We start from the raw sequence: 26,322 nt of genomic DNA, 5'->3' as shown, positions 1-26,322 counted from the left end.
AGGGAGTGATTTCAGATGAAGCCATTCACTTAGAAAATGTCTCAAGAAACCATCATGATACCTTTGAAACATTGATCCCTTCAATTTACGTGTAGCCTATTAGGACTTTAAAGGTGCTGAGTAGGCTACTGCTACTCCATGAAATATGGACACTTCAACTCTGTGGGAACTCTGTGGGGAGAAATCCAAAAAGCAAGTGCAAAACAACAGCATTAGAAACTCTGTCTGGGGGCTTTTATGCATCCGTGCAAAGGGGCCCATTGTCTCGATAATGCATACTATACACACATTTATTAACCACATGAACCCCAGCATCCCTATTCTGGGCATGTCATGATAAGCGAATATTCGGTGAAGATAGGTAAACATTTGGTGAAAATAGCCAACCTACAAGTTCACAACTTGCTCATAACGTGACGAGTTGTGAGCAAAAATTTGGTGTGAAGGGAAAAAGCAGGGGACCAAGTACGGACTCATGGGGGACCCAGGTCTATGAAGTATTCTTCTTCACACATATTATGTCATGTGACATATGAGCGAAGATAGGGGAGGGGAATCGACGTCAAGTGATTCCCTTTGCACCTTTGAAGGTGCAAACAAAGGTGCTTATTGGTCAAATACCCGGATGTGGGTCTCAAAGAATAGGGTTAATAGGGCAGGACACACAGCACCAATGTACAGTATACTCAGCTGGGCATGGGAGCATTGCAAGTGTGTGTGTGTGTGTGTGTGTGTGTGTGTGTGTGTGTGTGTGTGTGTGTGTGTGTGTGTGTGTGTGTGTGTGTGTGTGTGTGTGAGAGTATAATCATATATATATATATATATATATATATATATATATATGTATGTATGTATGTATGTATGTATGTATGTATGTATGTATGTATGTGTATATATATATATATATATATATATATATATATATTATATATATAAAAGATTATAGTAGGCTATATTATGCTCGAAATAACGTTTATGTCATGATGATTACAGTAAATAAATATCCTACTGTACAGTTTGCTTCAAGAAGTGTCACAATCAAACACACAGTAAGCCATCATCAGTCTACTCACCAATGGGGTGGATCTTTACACATGATCGGCCTCAGGGTGCAAATTCCTCGACCCCGGCTCTGCAGGAGCTTATGTGAGCTGGGCATTTCTATCGAACACTGGCTGTGCGCCCGGTCCTACTCAGTGGTGTAAAGTAACTAAGTACATTTACTCAAGTACTTGAGGTATTTTCACTTTACTGGAGTATTTCCAATGTTCAGTAGCCTACTTTTACCTCTACTCCGCTACATCTCAGAGGCAAATATACTTTTACTCCACTACAATTATTTGAAAACTTTTGTTAGTTACTTTAAGATGTATTACAAAACACAGTAGGCCTACCCATTTCAGCCCTATACGTACATTTCGGCCATTTGAATAGCTAGGCGATAATGAGCTCATAATGTATGGATGTGATGCATGAGCTTGTAGATCTCATCTGCTATTTTCAAAAGAGTTTTTATACATTTGAAAACTTGTGAAATGGGACATTCTGCATAATGACTATTTTCTACTTTTGGTAGGCATACTTTTTAAGTGCATTTTGATACCAATTATTTTGTAGGCCTACTTACTTTTACTCAGGTACATTTTTAATTCCGGACTTTTACTTGTAACAGAGTATTTCTACATTGCAGTATTGATACTTTCACTTGAGTAAGAGTACTTTTTTTCCACCACTGGCGTCGGTCCTACTGTATGTCAGCGAATCACTGCTCTAGAATGAAGACATGTGGAGAAGCAGCTCTGTCTGTATGTGTTTATGAAGCGTCCGTCGTTTCTACATAAACTTTGCGCTCTCGGCCGTTTCAACCCTGACAACAAGTGCTGTTTCAGTCACATACAGTGTAGGCGAGGATAAGTATAACCTGATGGCTGTCGTTGCTAAGTGTTTGTTCCTGCTTTGTGCTCTACGCGTTTTACAGGCGGTTCATTTGGAATTGATGGACACAGGAAATCTAGATCTAGATGATGCTCCAGATGTCATCGACTACAAGGATCCTTGTAAAGCTGGTAGAGTTTTGTTGTTTTTTAAACTCATCATTTTATGATTTAATAGGGTTTCCTGTAACTGATATCTGTAGTCTTAATAGCCTATACATTTCAAAGCCTTCAACTTAAACCTAAAAACTTTGGGATTAATGACTACATTATTAAGTCATTAATCCCAAAGTTTTTATGTACTGAAGAAACTGTATAAAAACTGTACAAATATAATTCTTAAATCACAATTAATAATGTAGAATATTTTTTGCACCTGTCCCAAGTGATTGTTAGGCTACTTAGAATCATCTGGCATAAAGGTCGACAATTTAGGTGACTTGAGGTGATTTTCATGGCTAAAAGTCTTAAACGGTAACTTTGCAGTAGGACAGGTCCTACATTTTGACTGCTGTTCAGTAACTGCAGGTGCATGGTTATGTGGCCTAGAACTAGTGCCTTCAGCAGTGGAGACAGCTACCAACACTACTGCTCAGCTAAAACCTTTATGAACTGGATATATCCAGACTCCAGAGCAGCTTCTGTAGTTATTAAGTTGAATGAGAGTGCATATGATATATATTTATTTTTTCTTCTCACACACACACACACACACACACACACACACACACACACACACACACACACACACACACACACACACACACACACTATATATATATATATATATATATATATATATATATATATATATATATATATATATATATATATATATATATATATATATACACACACAGTCCGTATATATATATATATATATATAGATTTTTTTGACAGGGTATCAACGTCTCTCATCAGTGTTAGGTTAATTTAACAACCACATTGTGTTATATTTGTTAAATTTGGTAACTCTTGGTACACTCATTATTACAAATGGATAAATTAACACGATTTTACTGCGAAATCATGTCAAATCAATGAAATACTCCATTTAGTCCATCTTGTTAAGCACAGTTTCTAAATTGTAACTTTATGCATTATATATTTTAAGCATAATCCTGCCATATAGGCAGGAAGAGGAAGGCTCAAAAATAGTCAAAACATTTCCAAAAAACCTAATTCCAAAATACATCTTTAACTTTATCTCTGCAAAATTAAGTCTCAAGATGTCTGTTTTATTGTAAGTGGCTCAGAAGGAGGTTGAGCCATCTATAAGAGGGTCTGTTTGTCTGTCCGGGACTAATCTCGCAAACTGCTGGACCTATTGGTGCCAAATTAGTTGTGCACGCTGCTAGTAGGCCAAGGACACATATTGTTTTTGAAATATTACTCATTCATTTTGTAATGGGTGTCAAAGTGGGCCGGATCGGGCTGAAACTTGCCCAAATTTTGAGTCATACGTTATAGATACGCCATAGACGACATCTACATGGGAGCCACGCCATCATTAGACCCGGTCTTGTCTATATTATTACCAATACCATTGGCTTGTGGTTCGACACTTCCTGTTTATCCGCATTCTTTGTTGAGCTTCATTCTAACAGACCACGTGTCCAATTTCTAAAATAAAATTTGCCAAACAATCCATCATGCCTGTAGCCATTGCATAGTCTACTTTAAATTGTTCAGCATACATTTGAATTAGCTTTTTGGCCCATATTTGACGCACTAAATGATTGTGCAACAATGTGAGGGCCGCAAAGCGGCCCAAACCTCTAGTTTTTGTGCAATCCTTCTGATGACCTAAATATCTTTGCGATGCCTCTGACTTCTGTAGCCACTGAAACATTTGTATTACAGCATGATTGAAAATATGGATTTCTATTACACTCAGTTAAACGTTTTGATAATATTTTTGCTATTATGAAGCCTTTGGCTGGTTGATGCACATTTAATTTGAAACTGCTTGAAAACAAACCAGTTCTTCCCCGTTGCCTGGAGACCATAGGTCATTGAGGCCATGTCAGAGCAGTCCTCGGTTGGACACTGGTGAAATCCCTCTAGCTTCAGTCATTTACAGTCACCATTTGCATGAGTGAATTCACTTCAAAGGCAGACACAGGGCCTGCTATATAGTTGGACAATCAGGACTTGCTGGGTTGTTACATCACCTGAGGAAATTAGGGACTTAAAGTTGTTTTTTTCGTTTTTTTTTTTTTGGTTCCTTTAGACAAACAATTTGTCAAACCATGTATACAGTAACTAAAATAAATACAAAACAATAGGCATACATTATAATGGGTATAAAAAGACTAGAATTGCACTGTTATATTAAACTAAACATACTTCTGTGTTGTCAGGCTATATCACTCCATGCCTTTGCAATTGTGTGTCATAGTGTGACATTATATAGGCAGTGAGTTTTTATGCCTGTGCTGGAGCACACAGCAGATCTCAGACCTGAGGTAACCGTTATTATTAAGGTGGATGCTGCTGACCAGCTGCAATCGTTTGACAATGTGTACAAGGGCTTTGAATGTCTGGCAGAGAAGATGACGACGCTGCCCGTGCTTGTCTCAGGAGAGACCAGCTGAGAGGATGGCAGAGCTCGAAGAAGACACATGTACAAAGACGACCCTTTCTGCGTCCCCACTCGACACAGGCGCCTTAACTGTTAAAACAATTGGAGGACCATTGTACAGAACTTCCAGGAAGACCAGGCATTATGAATGCTTATAATGGTGCTCTCTCGTATTAACAGCAGTGTGAATTAGCTCAGTGAAAGTATTTTCAGTATTTCACAATCTCAGATTCATAATGAATGTTGTTTTTATCAATAGCTTAATGCAGTTCAGAGAACTCTTGTCCAACCTTTGAAATCACATACAGTAGCTGCTGTACACCACCAATGTATGCATGTTTCTGTGCGCTGAATTGTTGTTCACACTGCATTTGGGACATGTGTGTTCTTCAAACACTAGATTGTGCTTTTTCCTACCAGTGCAGAGATAGCCCACTGTATACTAACCACATGGCGGTAAATGAACACAACGAAGCTGACCTGTGTTTGCTGGGGATCAATATGGGAACGACGTGGCTCAAATGTGGATATTGGACTTCATGTAGCCAGATGTGCTGTGACCTCAGTCGTCTATGAGTTATGTATGACATATGACTCAGGCCTGCTGACTTAAAGTTAAATATTTCAAAATGTATTAAAGCAATTTTCTTTTGTGGAGGTGCCGTACGTCTTTGGCCTACTGGCAGTGTGCACAAGAAATGTGGTGCCAATCGGTCGAGTGGTTTGCGAGATTAACTCTGGACACACACACACACACACACACGCACACACACACGCACGCACGCACGCACGCACGCGCGCGCGCGCGCACACACACACACACACACACACACACACACACACACACACACACACACACACACACACACACACACACACACACACACACACACACACACACACACACACACACACACACACACACACACACACACACACACAGTCAGAAGACCCTCTTATAGACAGCTAGACTCCTGCAGAGCCACGCCATAAAAATTGCTGAATGTGAATAGAATGTTGGTGTTGGTGTGTTGTGCTCAAACAAGCAGTTATGGGTTCGCCCTGGAGTCTGTTCAGTCCATTTGTCCATCATGAACTACAGTTCATTTAACTCACTGTTCAAACAGCCAATATAATGAGCACTGGTCTGCTTATCGTGGGTGTTATCTTAGTGTGTGTGAGAGAGAGAGAGAGAGAGAGAGAGAGAGAGAGAGAGAGAGAGTTTTCTTTGCATGGCACTGTATGCGCGTGTGCGTGCGCACATGTACGTGCATGTGTGTGTGTGTGTGTGTGTGTGTGTGTGTGTGTGTGTGTGTGTGTGTGTGTGTGTGTGTTAGTGTGAATACCGTACAAGTGTGTTCAATAAGTAATAATAAAAATATCTTTGAGATTATTTTGGTATGACTATCCACTTAATTTGTGTATTATTCAAGTCGAATTGTTATTATTATTTAATATTTCTAGTTTTTTTTTAATGTAACCGTGATATGTGGACAACTGGACATACAGTATTCCCATGTGTCTGACCTAGCTGCCTTTTGGGGAGACATAGCCTTGGACGAGGAGGACCTCCGAATGCTTAAAGTGGGCCACATCCTGGATGCTACGCGGACCACCATCAACCACACAGATACAGGTATCAACTACAAAACCACTGGTTCTCAACGTGGGGTCTGGGGACCCCCAGGGGTCCTTGAGAGGGTTAGTAGTAGAGGTAGTTAGAAACCAAATGGACTCAGAGAGTGTGCAAATGGACCCTTACAGTGAGGATTTTACAGAGTCGATTCTGGTTCCAGAGATCAAAATCGTATCAAATGGGTGTTAGTGGCGTAATGCCTATCAAACTGGGGGTCCTTGAAATGAAAGAGGTTGAGAATCACAGCTATTAACAAGAGTGATTTATGTTTTGTATCGTTATATTGCATTGTTTTGGTGGACCCTTGGAAAATTGGCACAGCGAGTTCAATGAGTAAGGGTGGTAACTTGCTTTTGCTTTGTTGCATTTGTGACAGTCAACAGCTCCACTTCCACTGAGAGCAGTCAAAATGACAAAGCTACATATAAACAGAGCCTCCCTCGATGGAGGAGGGCAGCTACCTCCAGACCTGAGCGTGTCTGGCCAGATGGCGTCATTCCATATGTGATTAGTGGCAATTTCACTGGTGAGTCCTGAGTAAAGAATATGCTTTTTCTCTAACAACAATAGTGTGGCTATTGTATAACTATATGTCTATGCTATAACATATTCCTTTTAGGAAAACTTACTAACAGCACTCATCAGAGATAATGAAATATTTCTTGTAAATCTTTTTCACTATGTATGTAGACAATACTGAAAGTAATACCATTCAAATGAATCTGCCAAGCCAATGCTTAATCACAATGACAAAATATCCTCATCCCATTCAGGTAACCAACGGGCCATATTCCGCCAGGCGATGCGCCACTGGGAGAAGCACACATGTGTAGCTTTCATCGAGAGGACAACTGAGGAGAGTTACATAGTTTTCACATACCGACCGTGTGGGTGAGTTGGTGCACGCTCACTATGATATTACTGAAAACTATTTTAACCACCTGAACCCCGTATGGTTGAGCGGAACCCCTCAGGGCTCTAAACTAGTCTGTTTTCTGTTATTGTGGGGAAAGCTTTCGCAGAAAATAGCAGATCGACAAGCTCACAACGTGTTTGCGACGCGTTGTGAGATTGTCGATCTGCTACAGATGCTGGGGTTTAAGTGGTTAAGCGTTGAGGGGGCCACACAGCAAACTCCTCAAGTTAATTTAAAGGGATATTTCACTTTCAAACATGTTTGGGGTCATTTTAAGTACTACTCAGGCTTTTGTGAGCACCAGAGACTGTTTTTAATTGCTTGATTCAGTATTTAGATATTTGATATTCATTTTATCAGACATGCCCCCTTCCTATACAAACCAATTTAATTCCCTGAATTTAAACCCTTTAACTAACTAACTAACTGTAAGTTAAATTAACACTGAAGATTTTGGTGTGCGTTTGGATTCAAGTGTTTCTATGATTTGATTAATTGAGCCTAACAAAGTGCAAGTATGACACTTTTGTCTGTGTATGCATTTCAGCAAATCTATCCACCAGAGGGTGCTCTAAATGCCAAACGTTTTAGTTGAACAGAAGGGTTATTTGTATTAAACCATAAAACTTTATCAAGAGTTGTTGTCCATTGAACTGGGCCCATAGTGTTCCTTATTATTCCGTCGTTTTCTGTAAAGATGGATTTTTCTGTATAGAGGGATTTCTTTTCCCTCTGAGAGAGTTATTTTCTTTTTCTTCTTACCTCTCCTGCTCTATCTTCTCTATCCTTTATCTTCCCACGAAAGCTACAAATGATGGAATACACTCGAAAAAAAAGAATGTCACCCACTTCTTTACACCTGTAATCCTATGATGTGATAATAAAGATTGTTCTGGTCCATGTCGACCAATGAAGGTAGTCATTCCCTGAAGAAGACTGTGCGTGGTCGAAACGTTGGTTTCCAAATAAATCCTGCATTGTGGCTACGAGTGTGCAGCCTTTTTCTTTATTTTCATATTTACTTACCAAGGTCAGCAGCACCTCACCAATACTGGTGTGCGCCCTCCTCCCTTTTTTTTGACCAATGACACCATGTGGTTGACATTGACCAAAGAAATCTCCAAAGACCAGTGCAGACTTTTTATGGTGTGGCGCTTGAAGAGAATTCACGTGTCTGTTTGTCTGTCTGTCCGTCCGTCCGCTCGTTCCGCCATCCCTCCATATTTGGGAAAGACATCAACATGATGTCAGAGATGCACAGGGAAGCCACACTGAGTCTGTTATTCGACCCTATCTTGATTAATGTTGCTGTTTCCCCCAAAAATATTTTGGGGAACAGCATACGGTACATATCTCGTAAACAAGGCCAATTTGTCTCTACAGGTGTTGCTCTTATGTTGGAAGGAGAGGTGGTGGCCCTCAAGCTATCTCTATTGGGAAAAACTGTGATAAATTTGGCATAGTGGTTCATGAGCTAGGCCATGTGATTGGCTTCTGGCATGAACATACACGTCCAGACCGTGATGAGCATGTCAGCATCATCAGGGACAACATCCAGCCAGGTAATGTTTATGCATGGGTGTGTGTTTTACTATAGCATACTACTGTACATGAAATGCTTGAGTGGCTATGGCTGTGCTTTCACATAAATGTACATAAATTCCACTTTATGTGAACATTTATAGATGGTAACTTTAAAGTGCTTGCTTTTTTGTTAACAAGATATGAAAATATATTATAATTAATTGAAAAACAAAAGCAGAAACAAGTTTTGCAGGCCTTAAGAACTGTATGTTGGTGACAGGTGTAGGAATGCAAAACAGAACAAAATCCCACACACTGGCTTCCCGTGTATAGGCTACTATAATATGTGGTAGCAATATTTATAGACTGTCAATTGTATGTATTATTGTGTATTTGTCATGTAATGGCAAATACACAATACTCTTCAGCCCCATTCTCAGACAGTTCTTATAGTCCACTCTAACAGAGATGCTATTCTAAATAGTCATATAAGGATATATTCTAAAGATAAGGACAACACACAAATAGTTACACAAGTACATATTTGCTGACAGAAGTGGCTGACTAGCATTGAATGAGATTGACAAATACACAATAATACATACAATAAATATTGCTACCACAAATACACACACCGTCTTCCCCTGTATAGGATATCTTAATGTCTTCAACATCATCAGGCAAGAATTAACAGAAAGTAAATCACAGTTTATGTAGGCACCAAGATAGACAAGTACAGACCAATAAGAACACTCAATTCCAAAAGAGACACCGTGTCATGACTCAACTGGTTCACAAACAAAATAATAGCATATTCACATAAATATTATTTACAGTACATATGATATAAATTTTATACATTTGGCAAAAATCTAAATCAGTCTAATTTACAACATCACAACTGGGGACAATTAATCATTAACGCAGTTCAAATCCCCACTGCTTGGTAGCATATGGACCTTTTCTTGGGATCCTAATATAGAGATATGATGATTAGCATTCAAATGTACCACAGTGCAATAATTGTGTCATTCGCTGTATGACACTTTTGTAGTCACTATTCCTTAGTTTGAGTTGCCTTTTTGTTTGTTTTGTCAAACATACAGTATGGTAAGCCGCAGGGACATCTTAACATATACACCACATGTGGAAGGTGATAATGTATAATATATAATAAAATTAAAAATTAAAGACTTGCGCATAGGAAGTAGCATTGGGAACCAACCGTTCGTGAGCCATGTGGCCCAAAGCCATAGGTCTCTAGAGCTTATCTCCTCTTTCTTTAGTGTGAGCCAGCTTGATGTACAAGTACACCTGGACATGATGCTAGTATATGTTACCCCAATCCAACCCTGATGATGAATGCCAAGCAGGGAGGCATTGGGTAGCATTTTTATAGTCTTTGGTATAACTCTGCCGGGGATTGAATCCCCCAACCTTCCAATGTCAGGGTGCTGGTAACCTTCCACATACAGTAGGCCTACCAGGAAAACTGGACATGGCAGTTAGTGGATTTTTATAATTATTATAATTATTATTGACTTTTCTAGCGTCCTATTGAAATCCAGATTCTCCATTTACCAACAGGTCAGGAGTACAACTTCTTGAAAATGGAGCCAGGAGAGGTTGACTCACTTGAAGAAGTATACGACTTTGACAGCATCATGCACTATGCAAGGAACACATTTTCCAGGTTGGCATAATGTTTCTCTAATATCTTTGTTAATTCAGTTATTATGTTGTATTCCATACTGTATTTTTAAAACCTATATATACAAAAGTTTTTTATAAGTAATATTCATTTTCACGTACATGACTAAACAGCTTCACTGGACCTGGACCGGTGGTTAATTATTTTGACAGCATCATGCGCTATGCAAGGAACATATTTTCCAGGTTGGCACATAATGTTTCTCTAATATCTTTGTTAATTCAGTTATTATGTTGTATTCCATATTGTATTTTTAAAACCTATATATACAAACGTTTTTAATAAGTAATATTCATTTTCACGTACATGACTAAACAGCTTCACTGGACCTGGACTGGTGGTTAATTTTTTTGCTCAATGGCACTAACATTTTATTTCTTTCGGGAGAGGAACATTAGCCTAACCCTTCTTGTTGCATTAAAACCCCATTTATTTCCATACAATGAAAATATTCCTTCAGGAGTTGTTCCTTTGAACAGTACAACTTAACTTACTGCTAAACAAGCACTGTGGGAAGCCTCAGGGGATTTGATCCTTATTGTAGTGGTTTCACAGTAGCTCCTTTTCATCTGCCTCATCCGACTTGTGCATGACGTTACCCATGTTGCCTTTTTCTGTGTTTTGCTTCTTTTTTTCTTTTTTTTCCCTCCACTACTTTGCTGGTCTGGGTCATGGAGGAAAGCCAAGCTAAATAAAGCGGGGCCAGTTTGGGCTTTGTGTGGGACAATTTGGGCTAGAGTGGCCTTGTTCTCTGGCATTCAGGATTGGGCTCCACTGAGCCGGCTGGCACTGACTAAAGCCCTCATTCAACCACTCTGTTTGCACATGCTTGTCATTCATGGGTGCATCACCATGGGAACTGTACAAGAGTGAGCCACTAACTCAGGATAGAAAATAAAAACATCAAGGTGTTGAGTATGAATAGGATATGAAAAGATATTATGGTCTAGTAATAGTAACAGATTAGTTTCTTTCTATATACTGTATGTATTGAAAATTGTGAGATTTATTGCAGCTAAAGCCTGTACGAGAACACCAATGTCTGGCATAATATTTAATACATTTTTATTACTACAGTAATCACTCTTCCCTGATTTTTTTATTTCTCTCAAACAGGGGCGTCTTCTTAGACACAATCATGCCACGTTATGATGTCAATGGAGTCAGGCCTCCTATTGGACAGAGGACCAGACTTAGCAAAGGGGATATTGCACAAGCCCGCAAACTCTACAAATGTGCAAGTAAGACCATTTTATGGGATACAAATTTGAATGAGCCTTTTTGCATTTTAAAAGCCAATTGAGGATTGCTCATTTTGACCATACTGTAAGTTTTTTATTGTTGTTGTTGTTGTTGTTGTTTTCATGTCTTCGTCTCATATTATTGTTATGGTGTGTAAATATAATCAAGTTTTTGTCTCTTGTTTATGATATTATTATGCCACATGAAAGAATGTGGGGACAGCCTACAGGACAGTGTTGGAAACTTCTCTTCACCTGGTTTCCCCAATGGCTATGAATCCTATGCTCACTGTATATGGAGAATTTCTGTTACACCAGGAGAAAAGGTGGGTTGATGACATAAGCATCTGGCAAATTCAGATTTCACAATAGCATATTGCATACCTTGCAGTACAACACATAATACTTAATCATGAGTTGGATTGGCTGAAATTTGACACTGTCTTAGGAACCTCTTGAATCCCTTGTCTCTTTGCCTGTGTATCACTGTGTATTTCTCACAGATAATTCTGAACTTTACTTCCATGGATCTCTTCAGGAGCCACTTGTGCTGGTATGACCATGTGGAGGTTCGAGATGGGTTCTGGAGAAATGCTCCTTTGAAAGGTCTTTACATGTCAGCCGATTTAGAGTAGACTTCCTCACTACCCAAGAAAGAGAACAATCCAGACCAAAAATTATAATAATAATAATAATAATAATAAATAATAATAATAAAAAAAATTAAAAAAAAGATTGTACCACAAACGGTTCAAGAATTATAGGTAGCCAAATTGAAAGGTTTGGGGTGGAGGTTCTTCCTTGGCCTGTTGGGAGAGTTTGTGCAAAGTTTTGCGCTGTTCAGTCCAGCCGTGCCCGAGGTTAGCTGCTCACAGACAGACGGAGAGACAGACTCACAGACAGAGAGACTCACAGACGTAAAAACATAATCCGCGTCCCCGGCCATTCCGGCTTGGCGGAGATAAAAAATGGCCATTCCCAGGATTAGAAAGCTGTGTTGTCTGTTTTTGGTAGCCTGGCTAACTCCAACTGCATGGTACAGGTCACTCACTTTCGGTGCACGACACAGCGCCCAAGTATACAATCTTTGAAAATAGTGATATCGAACCAATGTACAGTAGGACCCTAACCGACATAGCACCTTTATTATTTGTGTAATATGCCACAGATAAAAACAGCCTTCCAAGACTTATTAGCCAGGATAGGTTTATTTATGTAATTATATAAATTATGTAATTTATTACTTATGTAATTTTTTTTAATTAATAAAAAAACTTTCAATCAGATTTCCAATCTGTATGGTAGAGTAGGTTAATACAATATAACTTATACGATTGGCGTGGTTGTATTTTGTCTCCCATGCTCTTCTATATAGCTCGATTAGCTGAGCTCAATAGCAAAAATGTCAGCACTTGCACCGGAAGAGGAAAGTTACATAGTGCAGCTAAGCATGATACAAGCATGACTAAACACAAGCATGATCATTTCTTTCATTGCATTTATCACAACAGGCCGTTTCTGTGGAGACAAGCTTCCAGAACCGATCATATCAACAGACAGTCAACTGTGGATTGAATTCAGAAGCAGCAGCAATTGGATGGGAAAAGGCTTCTCAGCGGTTTATGAAGGTGCCATATTCAAAAAAGACACACACACACACACACACACACACACACACACACACACACACACACACACACCAGCCTTTATTTCCCTAGGTGAGCGCTGAGCAGAGAGGTACAAAAGGGTGATAAGCTTGGCTGACTGACCAGCTGTCTTCCCTATAGAGGTTATAATGCAGCTGACCACTCAGCCTAAACTAAAGCCATATCTTCCCTAGGATTCATTTGGCAGCTAGTATCTCTCAAGCCAGCCTGTCTCTTCCACAATGTCTTCAGAGACATTCTGTCATTCCACCCAGTCAAAGTTGACTAGATGACAGCTTCTTCTGCCGGTGTCACACATTGAAATAGCAGATCTACATGCTCACAACGCATCACAATGCGATGTGTTGTGAGCTTGTAGAATGGCTATTTTTGGTGCTCGACAGGCAACCAAGTATAAATCAGGAAGAATAAACATGCTATTAATCCCAAACTGGACAGGTAATAATGTGTCCACACGGTGGTGTTTTGCCTCCCATACTCATTGCCTTTCTGTTTTAACCCAGATTTATCTTATTTTCTTTTTTTCTTGCTAGATGCGATGAGTCACATTCTCAAAAGGTTATTTTAATGGACCAACACCATTGTGCAACACAGTGCTGTATAAATTAGGCTTTACTCTCTCCCTATGCAGCCATCTGTGGCGGAGAAGTGAAACAAGACAATGGCCATATCCAGTCCCCCAACTATCCTGATGATTACCGACCCAGCAAAGTGTGCACGTGGCAAATCACGGTAGCACAGGGTTTCCATGTTGGCCTCTCCTTCCAATCATTTGAGGTGTGATATTGAGGTGTTACTGTCATATTGTGAAACATGGATGTATGCTGGCATAATTTCATTAAAGGGCATTATTATTTTTAGAAAATTAAAGTATTTGCATTTGCATTAGGCAGACATTTTGGGAATACCAAATACAATGGAACAGGTATACAGGTGTGTGTGTGTTCATTTAGAGTACTATCCCTCTTTTTCTACAGCAAATGTTTGATAGCCATGCAAAGTATAGTAGCCTCTACAGTAGATACAGGTTTTCTTTAATGTTTTTGTCATTTGTCTGTTAAACCCTCTCAGCATGTGAATAGGCTACGCTTTGATCTTGTGTGTGTGTAATGATCCTGTACTGCAATCTCACTGTCTCCAATGTAGATTGAGAGACATGACAGCTGCGCTTATGACTACTTGGAAGTGAGGGATGGCAGTTCTGAGACCAGCCCCCTGCTGGGACGTTTTTGCGGCTATGACAAACCAGATGACATAAAAAGCAGCTCCAATCTGCTCTGGATGAAGTTTGTTTCTGATGGATCAGTCAACAAAGCAGGCTTTGCTGCCAACTTTTTCAAAGGTCAGAAGATATCCTTAATCCCCAAATTAGTGGGCTTGCCGGAGTGAGCACACTCATTTTCTTCCACCAGGCTTTTTAGTTTTAACTTAAACTCAATGGCAGCTGTATTTGTTTGCCAGCACACAAATTGTCCACTAGATGGAGCCATACACAAATAAACTACATTAGTCAGCAATTCTGAACTTATAATTTTAACAGGGTTTTGCTTTTGCTTTTTTTTGCTAGAGATGGATGAGTGTTCTAAACCTGATAATGGTCACTGTGAGCAGCGCTGTTTGAATACCCTGGGCAGCTACAGGTGTGCATGTGACCCTGGCTATGAGCTGGCTCCGGACAAACGCAGCTGTGAGAGTGAGTATAAAGTGGGCCAACTAACCCTGACCTGACACCCTTTTTTCCCCTTTCCTTTGTTTAAGATATTTTTATAGGCAATTATTTACATAGAGAGACAGGAAACTGAGGCTAGAGAGAGAGGGGAACACGTGCAACACATGGCTCTGTGACGGCAATACAATTGTATTATTCATTTATTATTTAATCAAACTCAGCTTCATTCTCATATGACTGTATTTTGAATTAATTAATTATAAGCTCACATTGTAATGAGCATGCCTCAATGGTAGGTCCCAGAGACAGTAAACACGTCAGCCTTGTTGTAGACAAAGAAGGCTGATATAGAACAAACACTTGTGTAGTGTGGTGCACTTTCATTTACATTACTGTAAATTTAAGTGCGACCCGTAGTGTTTATGGGAACGAGGATTGCCTTGACAAAACATTGTATTGGGTGTTGGGTCCATTTGATCATTCACTGGGGTTAGATTCGTATCCTCTAAGAACTCAGCATTTAGTCTTCTTCTCCAACTTTCACATCGTTGACCACTAAATTCAGTAATTTTTTCTTATTGTCATCTGTTGTATCCAATAAATATAAAATAAATACAGTGGTAATTCTATATTCTCTCCCCAAGGAAATACTTAATTTCTACAACAGGCTCTGTCTGGAATCAAACCAGAGATTTTGCAACCATATGGTTGGCAACTTGGCCCCCTAACTATTCACCCACTGGTGTGCCCCCCACAGGTTTATTTCACTGTCATTTCTGTTTTCATTACCTATGAAATTAACGTCATAAAACCAATACATTTACTGTATGCCCACTTTAATGGAACAGCAGAATCCTTCCAAGATTTCTCACTAGCTCCCCTGATGGCCATCCACACTAGCCTGGTAAACCCTCCCTCCGGAAATCTCATTTCCATTTGATTTCAGGACGGAAATGAGATTTCCGGAGGGAGGGTTTACCAGGCTACATCCACACTGTATTAATCTCCAAATTTTCAAAAGATGTCCCAGGACGTACCCGGTAAAGATTAGAATTGTTTTGATGCTTAAAATCAGGATAATAGTGATCTGACTAGGGCCCATGTTTTTAATCCAGATCAGATATTATCCAGATTTTGACTTTTTTTTAAAATCTTTTCCCCCTTTTCAAAGACACATTTCTGTCACAATTCCGACATTAAACTGTGTCTCTCACCAGCAGCTGCCTGTGGTGGCTTTATCACCAAGCTGAATGGTTCCTTTACCACCCCTGGATGGCCCACAGAATATCCCCCCAACAAGAACTGTGTCTGGCAGCTTGTGGCACCCATTCAATATCGCATCACTCTCCTGTTCGATGCATTTGAGACTGAAGGCAATGATGTAAGGTCCATCATTATATCAGTTTGTTTTTGCTGTCCTTATGTCTGTATTCTTTAGATCATTGTTTCTCAAACTTTTTTGGCTGCCATTTATGAATCCAAGTAACCCCTTTACCCAACCCCTTTACCCCATTACCCTTATTTTGCTTAGAAAATATTTACATCAAAAGTCAAGTTTTGATGTCAATATGTTCAACATAAAACCTTTCTACCTTTCTATTCAGTAACAGTTGTGCTAGTCAATTTTTTGTCTGGGCAAATCAAAATTCCGTGAATGGTCTATTACTGGGCGGAAACAATTCAGACATTTTTAAGAAATAACAGCATCGCAGAACCAAAGCAAAGACTTTACGGTTGTCCTTCATAGCAGGATGGTATCAAGATGTTTTTTTTTCAAAGCAGTGGACATAGGTTTGTTCGCTCTAGTTTTCTCCAATAGCCTAGCCTGGTAAACCCTCCCTCCGGAAATCTCATTTCCATTTGATTTCAGGAGTGAGTCTGGCCTGAAGGCTTGTCTGGGCGTTTCTAGCCCGTACACCAAATGGACGAGCCTATCAGCGTCGTCGCACATCGTTCTGTGATTGACAGCGACAGTTGGCCAATCAGGTGGCGAGTCCGAGTGAGCCCGAATGGGACGAGTGCAGCCGACAAAAATGGAACGATCATTGGCTGAAGGGGTTGTCAGTCAACAGTATTACTCCCGCCCAACTCCAGCCCACAGCCAATATTGCAGAATGGGCGATCAGGCCAGACTCACTCCTGAAATCAAATGGAAATGAGATTTCCGGAGGGAGGGTTTACCAGGCTAGTTCTAGCCCATATATTGAATTTAGATGTCCCCAGACATATCAGTATTAGGTCTCTCTGCTTGTCTGGCTACGCAAGGCTACCCTGGGTACTAAGTAAGCCTTTCTGGTGTTTGCTTCAGGTGTGTAAATATGATTATGTGGAGGTCCGTAGCGGGTTGAGTTCAGACTCAAGGCTTCATGGTAAGTTCTGCGGAGCAGAGAAACCTGAGACCATCACCTCCCAGCACAACAATATGCGGATTGAGTTCAAGTCAGACAACACTGTGTCCAAGAAGGGCTTCAAAGCACAGTTCTTCTCTGGTGAGCCATGAAATGTAAATTATTGAGGCTGTATTCTGTTATAAAATGTTATAAAAAAAACTGTTATAACAATTCAAACTTCATACCCCCCACCAGATAAAGATGAGTGCTCCAAAGAGAATGGTGGCTGCCAGCATGAATGTGTGAATACATTTGGGAGCTACACTTGTCAGTGCCGTAGCGGTTTCATATTGCACGATAATAATCATGACTGCAAAGAAGGTATTTATTTATCTTTTCTCTAGCATGCCCATATTTGCCTTCATGTGTTTAGTAAGATTTCATAACTTGTTGACAGGATGGATCAAAGGATTAGATTTTTATTTTAGACATTTGGGGCTCTATTTTAGGGAAACAGGTGAACCGTCATGAAGCGCGGACAAAGGTGTGGTGGTTGGGGTATGGCAACAGACGTTTGGTATTTTCCAGACAGGAGATAAACTTGTCTGTGTACGGACAAACTGATGACCCCTGGTCATGACCAATCAAATTATCAGGTTTCTTCTTTACCTTTAAGAGCAGTACGTACCAGTGTGTACTGGTAATGTTCACAGTGTCATGGAAGAAAAGCCTCAGAAACACATTTTCAAACTGATGTCCTTGTGTGGGAGATCAAACAACAGATATATGGCACCTCAAATAGAGCGCCAATAGCAGATGATGTCAAATTATCTTGGGAGGAATTAACAAATGCAGTTAAAACATCTGGCACTGGTCCAATGAAAAGAGTTTCTCAGTGTAAATCCCAATTCACTGCACAGGTGTGTGACCTGTTCATGAGAAATGTCTATATAAAATGGGGCTGGTACACTCTGAGTAACCTTCGAGTACACAGGACTATGAAAGGCAAAAGTCTGCAGAAAGTCAGCTGGACTCTCCATTCGTGTATACGTGTCTGCTCCCTGCTTTAAACACTACATACAGTAAGCACCTGGAGAAAGGTTCAATGGTGTCCGACAATGAGCCAAACAGAATCTGGTAGGATGTGTAATAATTTATCTTGTTGACTAATTAAGAAGCCTTTTATGAAGGAGAAATCAATATGGATATTATGCCTTCAATATTCTCTGTGCATCATGACAGCATTTAACCATTGTCACCTGTGGGTTTAGAAAGCATTTTAAAAGCAAAGTATTTTATAAAAATTTCCATACGTTTTTTCAACTATTTTTCCCAGCTTGAGGGATTCATACCAAAGTGAAACAGACAGGCAGAACATAACGCAGGATTGTATGACTTTGGAGACGGCTGCGCCTCCGACCAAATAAATGGTGCCAAAAATAGCAATGGGTGAACACGCGGCTTTCTACACACCAGTAGACCTGGTCCACTTAGGCAGACGGCACAAATCATGGTCCTGGTTGATGGTAAAATTGCAGAGCACTTCTGATTTGCAAATGACACACCCCCTACTCCACCTCTCATTCCACCCAATGAGTCCACCAAAATATTAAACACACAGACGGGGAGAAACGTGCCACTATACAAGCTCACAACACGGCGCATTGCGACGTGTTGTGAGCTATTTTCACTAGTTTGGGTCCTGGGGAGACTTTCTCTTTTGGGTCTCGAGTTAAAAAGTTTGGGAACCACTGGTCTAAGGTCCATAGTGTCAGTGTCAGTTTAGACCTACACATTCTTCTTCAAAAGTAAGTGTGCGTGCAAATATTTCCTTTCTCTTGTAATATGCCCTGAACGTTTCAGGTCTCTTACTGTAAGTAGCACAATGTTTTGACTAGTGGTATTGTTTTTCATATGTGTTTTGTGTTGGCTCTAATCCCAGCGGGCTGTGACCTTGTGGTGAACAGTGTAATCGGCACAATCAGCAGTCCAAACTGGCCTGATATATACCCCACCAAGAAAACCTGTTCCTGGACTCTGTCCACAACCCCAGGACATCGAATCAAAATAGTATGTTTAACTACAGTGCATGGGTTATATAACAAGTTGTTTTCGTTTTGCATTGAAGGACGACTTCACCCATTTTCAACCATTTTTCTTCATATAATTGGTCCTCACGAATGCTCATGATAATATGGTAACATTTTTGTCTACTCGGCCTGTGTCTCATAGGAGGGCAGTGGACAGTTCCGAAACCTGCCTACCAGTGACATCATCGTTAGGCAGGGTTTTTGGGCGGTGAAACCGCCCCTATAAGTGAGATTTGGAAAAATGTACATTTTCCTGCGCTGTGATCTGGGCCCAGGAAATTTGTACAATTATCCTGCGCTGTGATTGGCCAATCACAGTCTATTCAGGACTGTGATTGGCCAGTGTCACATGACACATGTGCATAGCCCTATATAAGAAACCATAACTTGAAAAAAACCAAAAGTTGTTTTTTTCAAGTTATGGTTTCGTCCATCATAAAGAGTGTTTCAATAAATGTATTTATCTTTTGTACATGATTGGTTGACTCCATTCAGTATTGTGATTAGCTAGCAAGACACCGCCCACTTCACACAGGGTGTGATTTTTTCTTTTCAAACAAGATTTTTCTTTTTTATTAATCTGAGAACAATGGCTTCCATTATAGCATGCTAACTTTCCAAAAAGAGAAAGCCTGCAGTCAGTTTCTATTAGTTTGGATTCCCCATCGATGATGTCACTGGTAGTCAGGTTTCTGAACTGTCCATCCTCTGAGACACAGGCAGAGTAGAAAAAAATGGTACCATATTATCATGAGCTTTAGAGGACCAATTATTTGAAGATAGGTTGAAAAGGGGTGAAGTCGTCCTTTTAGTGCAACATTGTGTAAAATTTAAAGTCTTGAAATCTGCTACTGCAGATTATTCTCCATCAATCTTTTATTCTCACTACTGTATTTGAATCTCACCATACTGTATGTGAATCTCACCATTCTTGATTCTCAGGCTTTCAATGAAATTGACATGGAGGCTCACCTGGAGTGTGCCTACGACCACCTAGAGATCTTTGATGGACATGATGAACTTGCCCCTAGCCTGGGACGCTTTTGTGGAACCAAGAAGCCCTCTCCAGTCATTTCTAGTTTCAACGATATGTTCCTGCGCTTTGTCTCTGATAATTCAGTACAGAAGAGAGGGTTTGAGGCGTCACATAGTGCAGGTGGGCATATAGCGGAAAGTAACTCTCAGCAAAACAAAAAAAGCCAGACCGTGTAAAGAAAAATAATTCTCAGAGGCCATGAAAAGTATAGAAGTGAAATGGGAGTTTTCTTTTTGAAATGCTGCATTCCTCACTTTTACAAGCTCCTCTTTTGGAATATGTCTCTAATTTTGTGGTATTACATTCCCAGAGTGCGGTGGAAGCCTTAAAGCTGAGGTCAAGTCTAAAGACCTGTACTCCCATGCCCAGTTTGGAGATAACAACTACCCTGGTGGCTCTGACTGCCAGTGGGTGGTCTCTGCAGAAAAAGGCTACGGAGTGGAGATCATCTTTCAAGTTTTTGAGATTGAGGAAGAGGCAGACTGTGGGTATGACTATATGGAGCTGTATGATGGTGCTGACATTAAAGCTCCGAGGCTGGGACGATATTGCGGTTCTGGGGTACGGTTGACGTTTGAATGCTCCAGATTGATTTGCTTGTTATGGTATGACAATAATTTAATGTAATAACTCTTCTCTCTCTCTCTCTCTCTCTCTCTCTCTCTCTCTCTCTCTCTCTCTCTCTCTCTCCCTCCTCCCCCCTCTCTTTCTTTCAGCCCCCTGAGGAGATCTACTCAGCAGGGGATGCAATCGTTATAAAATTTCATTCAGATGACTCTATCAATAAAAAGGGCTTTCATGTGCACTACACGAGCACAAAGTTCCAGGACACGTTACATGCAAGCAAGTGACTGTTCTACTTATAGTACCATGAGACTTCCCACTTAATGGTTGGACACATCTACATCCCGATGAGTGAAAGTTCCAAACTCCAGCCCACATATTCTGCAATCACTACTGTGAGGAATAAAGCATGCAGTGACATTGATGTTTTTGCAAGTGTAAGTTAAGCGTCAATTAACAGATTGACCAATTGTAATTAGTGTATGCATTTAATTTATGTCCATATATGACCAGAGCCTTAATGTGTATGAGCATAAATCAAATCTCACTGAATTTTCAACAACACAATCTCTCTTGCTTGCTTTTCATCATGTCAAACTGGAAAATAAACGCTTCTGTTCTGTCAGCCTTAGCCCTCAAAAACTATGGTAATTAATGCCTTAAACAGGCGTCACACTTTTTCCAAATAGTCTGTTGGATGCTGTTTGTCACACACATTATATTTATTGTTATGTAAATTACAGATGAGGCTTCACTATTATAACACTATTTTTGATCTGTAGGAGAGTAAAAACTTAAAAGAATAAAACATATATTTATCCTAAAAGATACAGCAGTCACAGTGTTTAATGCAAAATATTTATTATATAATAATATTAATAATAAACTATTTGTATAGCACCTTTCATGACATGAAATGCAGCTCAAAGTGCTTTACAGAGCAAGAATACAGTTACAGAAAAAGTATAACTAATATGGAATACATCATTCTACGTACTGTATGTGTAATGGAGGTTAATTAAGGCTATACAAAAAAGGATAGCACTTCATATTTGCTTCAAAATATCAAATATTCAACTAAACAGAACTTTTCTGTTCATTGTTTAATTACTTACGTAATTTAACAAGTGCCAGTAGACCCATTTGATAAAACTGTATGGTTAAAAATTACTGATGAGATGAATATTTTGCTATTTGGCAGATACAAATCGTTATTATTTTACATTGCATAATTACTTATCAATTGTATGTACAGTAATATTAATTCCCTTTAATATGCATTTTGCAACTTGTTGCTTGCCTGACAGCCTTGTAGAAACTTTGAGGCACATTTTGTTTTTGTTTTTCTTTGCTTGCTCTGTTCTCTCGCTGAAGGGCACAATTTATCAGATTTTTGGCAAAAACACTTTGAGAGGCTCATTTTCATGCACTTTGTCTAGGAAGCCCAGATTGAAGTATGGATACAGTGTCTCTGTAAAGGTTTCCCGAAAAGTGTAGAGGTGAGTCATGCTCCCTGCATTATAAAAGGACACTAGCCCTCTCTTGTAGTCCAGATACACTCCAATCCTAGCCAAAGGGTCCTCCAGGGAGAGGACAGTAGGGGGAGAGGTGCCAGCCATGTACTGTACTCCGTAGGAGAGGGAGAGAGTCCAAAAGCCATTTGCAGGCAAGGCTTTGATTACTCCCTTCCTGGACACTGACTCCCGAGCTACCCCCACAGTCCACACTGTGCTGCTGTACACCTCAATCTCCCAATAATGTCGCCCGTGGGTGAATCCCTGGCTGCCTAGAAGAGACAGGGCAGCGTTGAACCTGTGGGGGTTGTCCTGCACTGCGTGGTTAAAGGTCTGGTAGCGAACACAAGTGAGGGAGGAGGTCAAACTGAGCCAAGGGTTGGCTGTGCTGGAATTGAACGTGATGGCTGCTGGTACTGAGAACAAACAAAAAAGAAGCAATAGTTTAGACTGATTGTTTCACTGTTCGATTCTACGTTTATATAATGCTAAGTATCTTCAACTTTTATGTTTAACCTCTTAAACCTTATATTCTTAGTTGGCTATTATCCTCTGGGGCTCTATATTTTCCACCCTCCTTTTTTCCCTCTACACCGAATCTCTTCAACAAAAATAAAAACAAAAAATAATCTACAAGCTCACAACACGTCACATTGCAGTGCATTATGAACTTGTAGATCGGCTATTTTTGCCCAATATTGATAGGCCCAGAAAAGGAACGCAAGAGGTTCAAGTGGTTACTTCTGTGTATGTACAGTAGTTTCTTGTATACTGTACCTGGGTAGATACTTCCTTTCAGGGATTTCCATACTCTGTACTGCAGAGGCCCGGCGAAGCGACCTTCACACAGACTTGGAGGTGTAAGTGTAGGTTTCTCAAACTTAAGTGATGGCCTGCGAAAAACAACATCATAGTTTTCAGCACAAAACTGATATGGAAAGGTACTAGGGATAATGTGCTGTGTGGTGGTGAAATCAAAACCATGCCTTACCTCTGGAGCAAGGTTTTTATACTCTGGAGAAAGATATAGAACAAACAAAGGAGAAAGACTGTCGATTAGTTTGGCTGTGTCTAAAAGGAGGGAATTTCCACATTACATCAGTGTCTGGGCTCATGCTCTCCCTCCCTTTGGGATCTCCTCATGACCAGGGGAAAGTCCCACATCTCAGCCAGAGCCTACATCTGCACTAAGCTTCTTATCCTTTTGATCGAGGAGCGAAATCACTGGCCAAATTCCTGCCTGCGCTCCACCCTCTTGCTTCCTCCAAAGTCCATTGTTATCAACACTGTTCCTATGAAGTTGGAACCCAAACCTTAAATAATTCATATCTATTACATTAGCATAACAAACGCAACAGAATAGGGTGAACACCTTTTAACCAAATGTGCCAACAAATCAGTTTTTTGTTTTTCTCATGGCTCTACTGTGTTTTTGGTAGCCTATATCGTAGACCAGTGGTTCTCAAAGTGGGATCCAGGGACATTTTGGTTCCTTGAGGGGGTTTCACACCCTTTTATGTCTGTCTGAAACTCTTGAGAGTGTGCAAATGGAACCAAAGGGAGCCTTGCGGGTCCACAGTGTATGGGGGTCCTTAAAATGAAAAGGTTTGAGAACCAATGTCGTAGACAATCAAAAACTTAGTATATAACGTTTTAAATTAAAAGTTTATTGTTTATTCTGCAAATCATCTAACTGTTGTAAATAACTGCCGGATAAAAGACGAATAATGAATCTCATCTCATGAAAGAAAGATTAATTATGGATGGCCTTGATGCCTGTTTATGTCTTTGTTAATTTATTTCTTTAGTAACTCCATGGAGCACACCTAATGTGAAACAACTGTCTTAAAGTCCTATATTTGGCGCCGGCCTCTTTCTCTTCACTGCCAGATTAAATGATTTACACCTTGTAATATTAAATGTTTGAGATGAATAGCGTGACATTTTGATCTTGGCTCTCACCCGGAGCAAAGAGAACGGGTCCAGCTCCTTCAGCTTGTCCTCTATCTCATGCAGGGCTCTCTGCAGACGGGATATTTCCACACACAGTAAGGCCTTGTGCTCATCCAGGCGTATCAGTTCTCTTCTCTCCTCAGTCTTCAGCTTCACCTGCAGTAGTTTTTCTTCTTGGTACAGGAACTGGTGCAAGTCGCTGAACTGGGCCTCAATGCGCTGCTTTAGATCAGCTGTGTGCTCCTGAGTGGGCGTAAGGAGTGGTCAGTTTCAGCAGGGCTGATCATAACATTGCTGTTTCCCCCAGGAGTGCAGAGATTGCACATAGTTTAAGAGTTGAGTCATGTTGATTCCACTTTGTAAACTATTTCCAGCTTTCTGACATTAGGGTGCATTCACTCACTTGCAAATGTGTTGCTGTTGTTTTTATATTGCTTTAACCACTTTAACCCTGGTGTCTCTATTTGGGGGAAATAAAAAGAACGATTCTGAGCTTATACATGGGCTATTTTAGCTATCTATCGTATGACAAAGCACAGGGGGGCTTAAGTGGTTAAAATGCATTTATAGACTGCCATGGTGCTTTTCAATATTTTTGCATGACGCAAGAGTCAAAATTCCAATGGTTGGTTAATAGTTAATAGTGATTGACTGTACATTCAGTTCTGAATTCCTATCACATGAAATCTCACTTTGGAGGCACTTTCCACTCACCTTGAGTTTTCGGACCTCTTCTTCAGCCTCCCTCTCACATTGCGAGGCCGTGTTGAGCTCAGCCTTTAGTGAGTCCATGGAGCTGTTTAGAGAAGCCTAGTCCAAACACAATATCATTACTGCAAGCTGGTGCTTAAGTCAGTCCAATTATAATTTAATTGTATTTTATCCCAATCAATATTCAGAGAGGGAAGATGAATTTGTTCAGGACTTTTATTTGGAGTATTATTATCTGCAATTTACATCACAAAGTAGGCTGTTGAACCACAATAATTAAAACAAATGTCATAAGAGTTGGCTTATTAACATAATTATTTTATTCTGCCTATAGATGACATTTTAAGTCCACTGACTTTCATTCTGGTATTAGAGTTGAGGGTTAGTAGGGTACTTAGATATGCTTACTCTGTATCTCTGCTCGGCCTCTTGGACACACACCATGGTGTGGTTCCTGTGCTCCTGGGAGAGCCCACACACCAGACATACAAGCTCCTGATCTTCTTCACAATACAACTTCAGCTCCTCCCTGTGCCTGTTGCAGTGCGGGACTGGGGCAGGCACTCTCTCCACAACAGCTGGATCTCCTAGTCGGCCTGCAGCATCGCTCTCCTCCAGCCCCTGGCAGTAGCTCTCCACGATGTTGGCGACGATGCGGTTGGGCCTGTAGCTCTGTCCCGGGTACACCTTCCGGCACTGGGGGCAGGAGCCGGTTCCTCCTTGCCCTGAGCCCCGGGGGCCAGCCCAGTAGCCAGCGATGCATGCCTGGCAGAAAGTGTGGTCACAGGGCAGTGAGACCGGTTGCTTGAATAGATCCAAGCAGATGGAGCAGGTCAGGTCTCTACTAAGTCTCTGTGCTGACGTTTTAGATACTTGCCCAGCCATGGCAGGCGGCCGCAGCTTCTCCAGGCCAGCTTGCTTTAAAAAGTCTCCCTCTTTTGGTTTCCAAATGGTCTTGTCTGGTTTTATTCCCTGGTTTAACTTTTCTATGTTTTGCAGATAAACTGACTGGATTCTCTTCACTTCTTTCTGATTGTTGTTCATTCCTTCTCTGTGATTATTCTTCCCTTTGTCTGGTGTGTGCAGCTGCTGGGACCTCTTTGTCCTCCTCTCTTACAGTGTGCGTGTTTGGCTTCTCTCTGTGGGCTGCAGTCTATCTTTGCCTGGTCTTCCTGTTGACTGTGGGAAAGGAAGGGGGTGGTGGAGGAGGCGGCCTCTGCCTCTTGCTCTCTGCTATAATGT

At 40.6% G+C, this 26,322-nt stretch overlaps 2 protein-coding genes across 2 annotated transcripts; one reads left to right on the top strand and one right to left on the bottom strand.

Annotated features, from left to right (window-relative positions):
* Positions 1 to 1,775: 1,775 nt before the first annotated feature.
* Positions 1,776 to 21,242, top strand: LOC308078894 (bone morphogenetic protein 1-like; the record flags this gene model as incomplete). Its single annotated transcript, XM_080420237.1, has 21 exons — positions 1,776 to 1,805; positions 1,979 to 2,066; positions 6,050 to 6,154; positions 6,531 to 6,680; positions 6,928 to 7,045; positions 8,454 to 8,632; positions 10,182 to 10,287; positions 11,422 to 11,546; positions 11,757 to 11,872; positions 12,050 to 12,152; positions 13,058 to 13,174; positions 13,845 to 13,990; positions 14,360 to 14,555; positions 14,781 to 14,906; positions 16,103 to 16,263; positions 17,191 to 17,371; positions 17,468 to 17,593; positions 19,155 to 19,282; positions 20,245 to 20,458; positions 20,649 to 20,899; positions 21,055 to 21,242. The coding sequence occupies 21 exons, from the start codon at positions 1,776 to 1,778 to the stop codon at positions 21,187 to 21,189; spliced, it is 2,901 nt and encodes a 966-aa protein (XP_080276363.1). The 3' UTR covers positions 21,190 to 21,242.
* Positions 21,243 to 22,093: 851 nt separating this feature from the next.
* On the bottom strand, positions 22,094 to 26,322 carry trim69 (tripartite motif containing 69). The gene is made up of 6 exons (XM_080420102.1): positions 25,489 to 26,322; positions 25,084 to 25,179; positions 24,379 to 24,612; positions 23,408 to 23,430; positions 23,194 to 23,309; positions 22,094 to 22,832 (listed from the first exon to the last, which is right to left on the bottom strand). Exons 1-6 carry the CDS (start codon positions 26,122 to 26,124, stop codon positions 22,288 to 22,290), a joined length of 1,650 nt encoding a protein of 549 aa, XP_080276228.1. The 5' UTR covers positions 26,125 to 26,322; the 3' UTR covers positions 22,094 to 22,287.

The sequence above is a fragment of the Gymnoscopelus braueri genome (assembly GCF_963280865.1).
Source record: "Gymnoscopelus braueri genome assembly, chromosome: 22".
Classification (NCBI taxonomy): domain Eukaryota; kingdom Metazoa; phylum Chordata; class Actinopteri; order Myctophiformes; family Myctophidae; genus Gymnoscopelus; species Gymnoscopelus braueri.
This window is presented reverse-complemented; position numbering and strand designations above follow the sequence as displayed.